General features: G+C 38.8%; 1 protein-coding gene across 2 annotated transcripts in view; it reads right to left on the bottom strand.

Moving 5' to 3' along the window:
- Positions 1 to 9,195, bottom strand: part of LOC100786254 (mediator of RNA polymerase II transcription subunit 25) — a 52,061-nt gene extending 42,866 nt beyond the window's left edge. The window contains exons 1-2 of one of the 2 annotated variants that reach the window (XM_014774145.3): positions 8,608 to 9,195; positions 6,521 to 6,551 (exon numbers count right to left, since the gene is read on the bottom strand). In XM_014774145.3, coding sequence (XP_014629631.1) covers positions 6,521 to 6,551; positions 8,608 to 8,705 — 129 coding nt within the window. In that variant the 5' untranslated portion in view covers positions 8,706 to 9,195. The remainder of the gene's footprint in view (positions 1 to 6,520; positions 6,552 to 8,607) is intronic. The other variant, XM_041015629.1, reaches the window with a different exon arrangement.
- Between the last annotated feature and the right edge of the window lie 1,784 nt (positions 9,196 to 10,979).

Here is a 10,979-nt window from a genome sequence, read left to right on the forward strand (position 1 = left end):
TCTTCTACCAACAGTCCGATTTCCTACAGTAGGAGCATGTTGAAGGAAATTATCCATTGGTCTACAATGGATGGTCCTGTCTTCCTTCACCCAGGATAGAAATTCCCACCACAAAGGTTGAATTTTGTCACATGTGAAAAATAAATGGGCAGCGGATTCAGGGTTGCTGTTGCAGAAAGGGCACAGGTCATTATTAATAAGGATTTGCCTCTTGGCCAAGTTGTCCTTAGTGGGAAGTCTATCCCATAACAATCTCCAAGCAAAGGACAGTGCTCTCGGGGGGATTTTGATATCCCAAAGTTGCCGGAAAGCCAGGTACTGGACCTCGGAAGACTGCTCATCTTTTAGAAGTTGGTAGGCCGATTTAGTAGAGAAGTTGCCACTAATATCAGCTCTCCAAACCCAGGTGTCATTGAGATTGCTATTAAGCCTAGTCCTTGAAATGAGATCAATGAACTTGGAGGCAATTTCTGTCTCATGATCAAACAGGTTTCTTCTCCAAAGAAGATTCCATTCCCAACCATCCTCAGAAAAGGATCCCATATCAGCCGCTGTATGATTTCTTTGAGAAGAAATTGAGTATAACAACAACAACAACAACGCCTTATCCCACTAGGTGGGGTCGGCTACATGGATCAACTTCCGCCATAATGTTCTATCAAGAAGAAATTGAGTATAACTCTGGAAATTGATCTTTGAGAGGGAATCCATCCTCAGCCCAAGCATCTTCCCAAAACAAAATTTGATCACCCCTACCCATCTTCCAGCAGAATTGTTTCAAGACAGCATTCATATTAGGATCTTGGTTGAGAGCCTTTATATCAGCCCACCAATTGGAGAAATAGTGTTTGTGATGCCCCTTGTCCAGTCCTCTCCACCCCTGATATTTGGAAATCAAGATCCTATTCCACAGCTGGTCTGGTTGGTTAAACATGAACCATTTCCATTTGATTAGTAGAGAATTATTTAAAATTCTCAAGTCTTGGATCCCCAATCCTCCTGCATCTCTAGAAGCACAGCATTGTGTCCAAGAAATCCAAGCTATCTTCTTCTCATCTGATTTCCCTCCCCACAGAAATTGTCTTTGGATGGAGGATAACCTATTAATGACTGTTTTAGGGGCCTTGAAGAAGGAAAGGTAGAACAAAGGTAGAGCTGTTAAAACAGCCTTAATAAGAGTGAGTCTGCCAGCCATGGATATGTTTCTCTTATTCCACCTATTCAACCTATCTTCAAATTTCCTAATTACAAGATCCCATATCATCCTTCTTTTGGGATTAGCAGCAATTGGAATTCCTAAATAGCTGAAAGGAAATTGAAGCAAGGCGCAGTTAAGATGATTTGCAGCATGAAGATACCAATCTTCTGTTTGCCCAATAGCTCCAAATTTGCTCTTAGCAAAGTTAATTCTCAAACCAGACACCAGCTCAAAACATCTTAGGATACCCTTCACAGTTTTGACATTTTCCATAGATGCTTCTCCAAAGAATATCGTGTCGTCGGCATATTGAAGAATGTCAACAGGCACCTTGTTGCTTCCCACCAAGAAGCTAGAGAAACACTGCTTTGACACAGCTTCCCTCATGAGACCTGTCAATCCTTCAGCCACTAGATCAAATAAAAGAGGGGCCAAAGGGTCCCCTTGTCTCAACCCTCTTTGAGGTTTGAATTCAGCAGTAGGACTGCCATTCACAAGGACAGATATGGAAGCTGAAGTAAGGCACCCCCTGATCCACCTAGACCACCTCTCAGGAAATCCCATTCTGCTGAGCATATAAAAAAGAAACTGCCAAGAGACAGAATCGTAGGCCTTCTCGAAGTCCACTTTGAAAATCATGCAAGGTCTCTTAGATCTCCTAGCCTCCTCGACCACTTCATTTGCCACCAAAACTCCATGAAGCAGCTGTCTCCCTTTAATAAAAGCTGTCTACCTCTCATCAATAATCTGAGACATGATGTTTCTCATCCTATTAGCCAGCAATTTGGTGATAACTTTATACATGCAGCCTATGAGGGAGATAGGCCTGAAGTCACTAATGAGCTGGGGATCCTTTATCTTAGGTATCAGAGCAAAGAAGGAAGAGTTGCTTCCTTTAGGGAAAGAAGCATTAACATAAAACTCTGATATAAACCTAAGGAATTCAGGTTTTAAGTCCTCCCAAAAGAATTTAATGAATCTGAAGTTGAAACCGTCTGGCCCCGGACTTTTATCATTTCCACAGCTCCACACAGCACATCGCACCTCTTCTTCTTTAAAAGGTTCAATCAAAGAATCCCTCTGAATATGAGTTAGAACATTGAATGAGACTCCATCCAAGTTAGCCCTATGCAGCTGGGATTCCTGAAATCTTCTCTGGAAATGCTGCAGTATTTCAGCTTTAATGAGGTTAGGGTCTTCCACCCAACAGTTGTCAATTGTTAACCCTCTCAAGTTATTTCTTCTCCTGCTGTGATTAATTAATTTATGGAAATAATTGGAGTTGCTGTCCCCCTCCTTTATCCATCTGCTTCTGGACTTTTGTCTCAAGGTGGATTCATAGAAATTAGCCTTGTCCCAAAGCTCAGCTTGAAGCTTTTTCAGCAGCTGAACTTGTTGCTCAGAAGGCTGGGATGGCAAAGAGTTCTCCAATTCATTCATCTCCTGCTGGATTTGATTCACCTTGGTACACATGTCTGCTGCATTCTCTTTACTCCATAGCTTCAGTCTAGCTTTTAAGATCTTGAACTTATTTTTTAAAACAAATCCACCCCATCCGAAGAGCTGGTTGTCAGCCCAACAGTCCCTCACCACTTTCTGGTACTCCTTGTTGTTGAGCCAAGCATCAAAAACCTTGAAAGGCTTTGGACCCCAGTCGATGCTTTTAGATTTCAAAATTATGGGGCAGTGGTCAGAGTAGTTCCTTTCTAAATTACATTGGGAGCTATCTGGCCATTTATCTAACCACCCATCACTAACCAAGACTCTATCAATCTTGCTTTTACAAGATCCATTAGGCCTGACCCAGGTAAAAGGCTTTCCCATGCAAGGTATGTCCTCAACTTCTAAATCAGCAATCCACTCATTAAACTCAGCTATGGTACTGTTATCAGAATTGCTGCGATTGCATCCCATTCTTTCTGAAGGATGTCTAATGCAATTGAAGTCCCCTAGAAAACACCAACTTGAGTCTTGGGATTGAATCTTTATGTTTTTTAAATTCTGCCACAGCTGTCTCTTTCCTTGGAGGTCACAGGGAGCATATATGTTAACCACAACCACCCTATGCATGTCAGGCAGCCAAACTCCACCTAGCATAATGAAGTCTTTGTCCATAACCCGAGAATCAACCTGAAAAGTATTAGGGTTCCAGGCACAAAGGAGCCCCCCAGCAGGATTGATAGCAGGTTGCCAAACCCAAGCCACGTCAGATTGGCCCCACAAAGATCGACAGCAGGCTTCATCCAAAGCTTCTCTCTTAGTTTCTTGAAGGCATAACAGATCTATTTTGAATTTCCCCACCAACTTCCTGATAGAGGTCCATTTAATTCCTCTACCTAACCCTCTAATGTTGTAAGATAGGATATTCATCGCAGAATCTTCCTATTCCCCAGCTCCATAGCCTCTTTCCTGTCCCAATACTCCATATTAGCAAAGCTGTGAATACCATCTTCTTGTTCCATATCAGCAGCTTGAACACCCAGAATCTTCGCGAGACACCATTGCTGTTTGGCCTGTTCTATGGCTTGAGAATTACTTTCTGCTGCATTTAGTGGAAGTTGACCTTTCTCAGAATCGTCAGATTTAGGACCACTGTCAATCAGCCCACTAACATGCTGCTGACCAATGCCCTCCTTTATCAAGTTTGGTTCTTCAGCAACAGGCTCAAGAGATATAGCTCTTGCTGATGCGTTTCGTTGCCTTGAATAAACTTTAGAGAACATATCCGGGCTTTCTTTAGATAAATGGGCCTTAGATGGATAAATATTCTTGTTGCACCCCTCAGACTTTCCTATTGGGCCCAACTTAGTACTTGGGCCACTCTCCAAATGAAGTTGCGTAGACAATTTATCTAGGTGCAGTCCCGTAGCCACTTGTGCTGCCAAGCTTTCCCCATTTAAGTTAAACGCCTTTTGAGGACTTCCTTCAACATTCAAAATGCTTCCCGAAAGATCTCCATCCTCCTACCATGACCCAGCTTTTGCCTTAGTCGAGGTTTCCTTTTCCGGTGCTTCAACTCCTGTGATCTTCTCTGTCGAGTACTTAGCAGAGTCAACATTAGCTAAAAGGGGAGGCTGGGACCGGTTATGGTCATCTCTAACCGCTGACTTCTTCCTGCGGGTGTCGTCAGAGGTATTATTACCCGTCAGACTAAAGTGGGTAACGGTACCTTGGCCGAGACCACTGGTTATATCGTGGGACCAGTGGTTCGAGCCGTGGGTCGTCTTCTTCACAGATAACTCCGGCGAGAACGAGAACGTCGTGTCGGAGGCGTCGTCGTCTGCTCCGTCATGTCCGTCGTCGGATGGAATCTCATCAGTCCAATCATCATGCACATCGTTCCGCTTGTACCTCGCGTCGCCATCTTCTCCGATCTCCTCCACCATCCAAACGTTATGGTCTATGTTCCCTAGGCGAACAGTGACTAGCTTGGTAATCGTCGGCGGGAGTGGGGTTCGGACTAACAGTCGTGCCCGGTCCAAACGTCGGCGATCCTCGGTATCGTCATCTGGTTCTATCACGTCACCGATACATGCAACAAGCTTCCGCATGTTATCAGTATTCCAAACCTCAATCGGGAAGCCCCATAACTGTATCCAAATGACCCGATTATTTGGTTTGAGTCCTGGTCGCCACTTCTCTAGAGAATAGAATATTGATTTGCCACCGTCCATCTCCGATGATATGATTTGTTGGGCTGTATCGTCGGATAATCCGGTGAGCAGAACCATGTCATCACCCAGAAATTTGGTACGAACGTTGTACCCAAAATCCCACGATATACGATCCTCCATGCTCTCCATCGCCATAGGTGTTTTTAGTTTCCCAACCCAAGCCCCATTGCACCAGTAGTCGTCGTTGTCATTGGTTGGGATGGAAAGTACGAAAGATGAGGCTACGTCTGCCACCTTACTGCCTGAAACACCACCCTTAGCCGTCACCTCTGCGTATGATCGCATTCGAGGTATAGAGCCTTCTTGTCGGCCTTTGTTAACGTTTTTCTTTTGCTCCCCTCCTTTTGTGATGATTGACTGCACGACTTGAGTTCTGGTTGGTCTAATTGGTCTGGCAAATCTGGGAATATTAACAAAGAGCTTCTGGTCTTTGATGAAGATGTTATCCAGATAAACCTCCAGGCGTTTAACATCCGACACTCCTTTAAACCGCACGAAACCATATCTTCTTCCATCCTTATTGCGACGTTTGGCGATATATATCTCGCGCACATCCCCCCATCTCTTAAAGTTTTCCCACAGAGTTACTTCATTAGCTTCGTCAGGGAAGTGAGTAAAATAAAAGGATGTGATATCGTCCTTATATCTCCAGTTGGGATAGTGCTCTGATGGCTTACTCCTTGTACCATGGTTATCAGAAGTTCTGTGGGTTTCTGCGTTCTTCTTCCGTGCTTTCGCTGATCTCCGACTGATGACCTCCGTCCATTCTCCTTCCTTCTCATACCTGTCATCCTTCCTATGTTCGTTATGCCAACCCCTATCCTCAGAATTCCCCCTTTGTTCACTATCACTCCATCTTTGTCGTTGTCTTCCTCTTAATTTCCCATGAGACCGTTGATGATCTCGTGGCAAGGAATGAAGTCTAGCATGTCTCTGATCTCCACCTAGCAATCGCTCCCTCGTTTTACCAGTGATCGTCGTACCCTCTCTCGGACCATCTCTGTGTCTCGCTCTATGGCTATCTCTGACGCCGCCACACTATCTGTCTCTATCTCTCTCTCGCTCTCCAGCTCTGTCTCTCACTTTCTCACTCTCTCTCTCTTTCTCTCTCTCTCTCTTTCTCTCTCTCTCTTTCTCTCTCATCTCTTAATGTAATTATGGGTAAGCAACTCAGCATTGCTTACATTACATGCCAAATATGAAGTGCAAAATCTCAATCTCAGCAGCTTACCCTTTCACCTAGTGAGCAGAAGAGTTACCTTAGAGAATGAAGATGACATCAACAAATGGCCGACGCATTTATCAACAACTTATGCAATATGATTACAATAAATTCACTTCTGACTTCTCTAAACAATCAATAATGACCTAACAAACCTTTTTCTGTTAGTAACTAGTAGTATTAATATATATAATTGAATTTTGGCACATCAAGAGAAACTTTAGGCTAAAAGCATACCTACTTCTATTGACAGGCAATTAGGAAAGAATATGTTACTCTGAAGTCCATGAAAATAACCAACACATATTCACCAAAATAAGATACAAGACAACTAAAGCAGAAGCGTGCAGCGAAATATTAGACAATAGTATTTTCTTTCATTTTTGCCAAAGATTGTGAAATTTTCATTAAAGCAAAATGTATTACCTGCCCAGTTGAGTCATTTCCACCAAAACATCTGCACAAATACCACAATAGATTAAAAGAAGTGCTTTATATCATCTATGACAGTAAACTGAAATTTACATATAAAAAAATGGAGCATTTAGGCATAATGGTCAATGCATGTTTTGTATTGAATTCCAAAGTCCTAAGCAGGTGAGGAACAAAATTAGCTATGATGAGCTAAGATTTCTGTTGAATTCCAATTCCCAAAATATTTTTACAAGTACAAGACTAATAAATATATTGTCCTACTCTTTGGTACTTGATCAGACACCTTTACCTATTTAGCATAGCAGCCACTTTCATTCAGAAAAAGATGATTCGGATTTTTGAATTTTTGGTGAATTCAGTCTTGTCACTTGTCAGAGTTACAGCAGTTTCTGTTGGGCTTTCGGCAGAAATAAGGAGGATGACTTTATGCCCACATGCTACCTATTGGTGTATTTGATTGCAAAGAATGTTTGGATATTTTAAGTGTTCTACCCTATCTCAAGACTTCTTGTAGGGCAGGATTGTCTTGACCTTCCTTTGATATTCTGCTATGGCCTCTATCAAAGAGCCTTATTATAATGGTAAATATTTTTGTAGGAAAAGGAAATTTTATTAGAGAACTTGAAGAAAATACATCCCAGGTGAGGATAAGAAATCCTCCAAATGAAAAAAGACAACATAAAACAAAGACAAAAAACTTAAGAATGTAACAAGGCTGACCAATGTCTCTACATCTTAGTAACAGCAACCTTGTTGGAACAACCATGATCTTAAGCAACAATCAGGCAAATAGAATCTAAACCATAACAAGGACAAAAGGTCAACCCTAATAATAAGTGGTCATTCTGCTCCGACTAAATACACCAAACGACAGCATAAACAGCACACTTCTTTTTACTTCTTTTTCTTTTTGTGCCACGGTTAGGAGGATATTTTTAACACCTTCTCTTTTAAATGGTCTTCTGCATAACAAACCTTCAATTGCCGTCAATGAAAAAATAAAGGGTGCTACCAGTTGCCTATGGTTCAAGAGGACCTTTTCTAAGAATATACATCTTGTTGCTTGGTTATTTAATAATATTTATATTTTTGTGCAGCAGTAAATATTATAATCTCCTTTTTCATATGCAAGTATAAATTATAAACAATATGCTTGACAACGTTTTGCTTTTACAGCATGATTAGAAACCAATTATTGCCATGGCTTTTGTTTTAAATATTCTTTTGAGCTAAGAAAACTTGTAATGACTACCATTAAGGATTTGAGGATTGGCTCAACTGGTAGGATCAAATAGCATTAACAAAAAGGCATGGGGTTTGATTTCATATGGCAATCCTTCATTGGTAGGTCGTCTATAAGTACCACTTAAATCCCTCATTGAGGCTTGTGGCATGCCCTAACTTTGGAACTGGGCAACCCTCCCTATCCCAAAACTTATTAATACTGCAATCTAATCCGGTGCTAGAGGGAGCAGCATACAAAACAAACACATCAACCCCAAAATCAAAAGTATCGTACTCCTAGAAACTCGAACAAAACCCAATTAAGAAAGAAAGATGGTTCCTCAATAATCCTGCAAAAAGATTATCAAATTCCCCGGATAGACCTCTCACGTGCATATAACCCAAAAAACAAATCAGAGTTTTTCATTGCCACTAATGGTTAACACTAAACGTTAAAACTCTCATCCAACTTCACCAACACAACACCTACGTAGTACACAACCTCAAATCTCGAACACAAACAACACATCAAAAAATAAAAAACAGGGTTTCATCAAGGGCAACAACATCTGTGTTTTTTTTTCTCATTTTTCTCACTTGTGTATTTTTCAAAATCAACAACAATCCACCAACAAGAGCCACACCAAAACCAAAGGCTTAACTAACATTAAAATCAAAACCAGAACCTAAATCCCTCACCCCCAACACACCAAAAAGAAGAAAAAGGAAAAAAGGAAAATCCCTAATTTTGATTTGATCAAATTGAAAAACAAAATTAAAAATTAAAGGAATACCAAAATTAATATTAAAATTGAAAGAAAAAAAATGACAAAGAGAAAGAGAAGAAGGAGAACCTGATCATCTTGTCGAGATAATCCATGAGAATGGTGTCCCAATAGGGTCCCATAGCAGCGGTGCTTTCGACGGCAACGATGAGCTGTTTCTCCGCCATCTCGAAAGTGCTAAGGTTTCGATTTGCTGTGTCGCGTTGTAGGGAAAGAAAAAGTCTTTGGTCTCAAAATCTCAATTTATGTGAGAAATTGAATACTCTCACATGCAGAATTGGAAAAATAGAAGGTTACATTCAATTATTCAAACGGTTACCATAATAGTGAAACGAATAATCAATAATCACACACACTTTCCTTTTTTTTCTTTTTCTTCTTTTGAGAATTTAATTTTTTGGATGAATACGGTCGCCAGTGCAGTGACCAGCACGGGGAGTGTTTGACTGCCCATTGTTTGATGAATCTCAAAAGTCGTTTGTGTATAAAGCTTGTTTGTTGTTTTGTTCTGTTTGTGTTGGTGACTGATGTCATCAAATTGGTAACTCGTATTGTTTTTCTAACCAATGTTATTGCAATTGGCTTCATTTATTTATTTTTATTGTCTATACCTATTCGGTAACAGGGATTCTCGCACGGCAGCAAGAAGATAAGGTGAAATTATGTACTAATGTTGTGTTTAAGGTCAAATGGAGAACTGAAAATATGGAGCTTTGCTGGGACAGAAAATAGGGAGCTCTATGAATGCTCAAGGGACAAAGACAATCTAAAGTAAAATTGGAAAATGAAAGAGACTATGTAACTTTTTTGTTTGAGTAAATTATATGGTTGTTTGAGATTGGACATAATTTTTCAGTAATCTTTTTTATAAGAGTATGTGATGTAATATTGTTTAAATGAGGAGTTAGTATAAAATTTAAAGTTTCGTTTCAGTTTCGATAATTGATAGAAATTATATTCTTATTTATAGAATTTTTTGACAGCACATCTCTTCTAATAAAATTGGTGGTTTAATTTTAAGAAATATGATCAAAAGGTTGAAACAATTGTATGACCCAAATTATAACTTAAATAAAAATAAGGATTAAATATGTTTTTAATTTTTAAAAGTTAGTGTTTTTTAATTTTTGATTCCTCTAAGTTTATTTTTTTCATTTTAGTTTATATAAGTTTGTATTTTTTTAATTTTGGTTCTTATAAGTTTTTTTGCTCGTTTTTAATCCTTGTAAGTTTATATTTTTTAATTTTGATTCTGGTAAGCGCGAACTTAAAAAGATTATAAATGAAAAAAATATAATATTAAAGGCACTAACATTAAAAAAATGCAAGCTTAGAAGAATTAAAAATGAAAAAAAAAACTATAATAACTAAAATTGGAAAGACGTCCACTTATAAGGACTAAAATTAGAAAAATAAACTTATAGAGATTAAAAATTAAAAAAAATGCTAACTTACAGGGACAAATACATATTTAAGCTTAAAAATAACATTATTCTAAAATTAAAATTTGGGCTCCTAGTTAGCATCAAAACAGTCCATTTATTACAATTAAAATCAGTCCAAAGATACTTAAATAAAATTAAATAAAAAATAGTGCATTATTAGGTTAGGCCTTCTTCCACTTGAAGCAAGTGCACCATCTAGAGTTTTCTACTCTCACTTTGGCCTTGAGATTGAAGTGTGTTTGATCACCTTTAAATGCTCTTTAGGTCTCTTTACTCTACCCCTCATAGAGTGAAGAGGAGGAGTTGAAGAAGTTAGAGAGGATTCAAATTACCAAGGAGGCACATAATGAAAGAGAAAGGCGGAAGCGTTAATTAAAGAAATTGTGATCAAACTCAATTGTTGAATTTACTTTCTCTTGTTACTTAGTTAAGTGTTGGTTTTTTTAGGATTTCATTATCATAGTATCAACTTGTGGGAGCTGTTACAACTTCTAATTATTCTATTTTTTTCTCAAAATTATTAACCACTTAGGTAAGTGTTAATTAGTTAAATGTTGGTTATGTTAGGATTTTATGTAAAAAATTTAAAACCTTAGTTCATGATATAACCACGAATAAATTATTCAATAAGTGGAAGGGTACACAAAAACATACCTCTTATAGGCATTGCTATCAAGTTTTATACCATATGCTCTCTTACAAGTAAAAATACATAGCATATTACTCTTTAGAGATAGATAAAGATCTTCTAACCTTTGTCTTTTTTGAAGTGTGTGAATCAATGGAACATCACAAGCAATTTATAAGCAAGACTAGAGACCCATCCACCTTATTACCAATACCATAACAACCTTGATTAGTTCCTCCATTAAGAATAATAAAATGTATATTATGGCTATTGTAACAAGTATTTTATTATTATATAATAGCTCTTCATTATCAAGCAATCTATATCCTATATTATAAAATAGAAGTATAGGAAAAAGCCTATTGTGC

The sequence above is a fragment of the Glycine max genome, chromosome 1 (genome assembly GCF_000004515.6).
Source record: "Glycine max cultivar Williams 82 chromosome 1, Glycine_max_v4.0, whole genome shotgun sequence".
Lineage (NCBI taxonomy): Eukaryota > Viridiplantae > Streptophyta > Magnoliopsida > Fabales > Fabaceae > Glycine > Glycine max.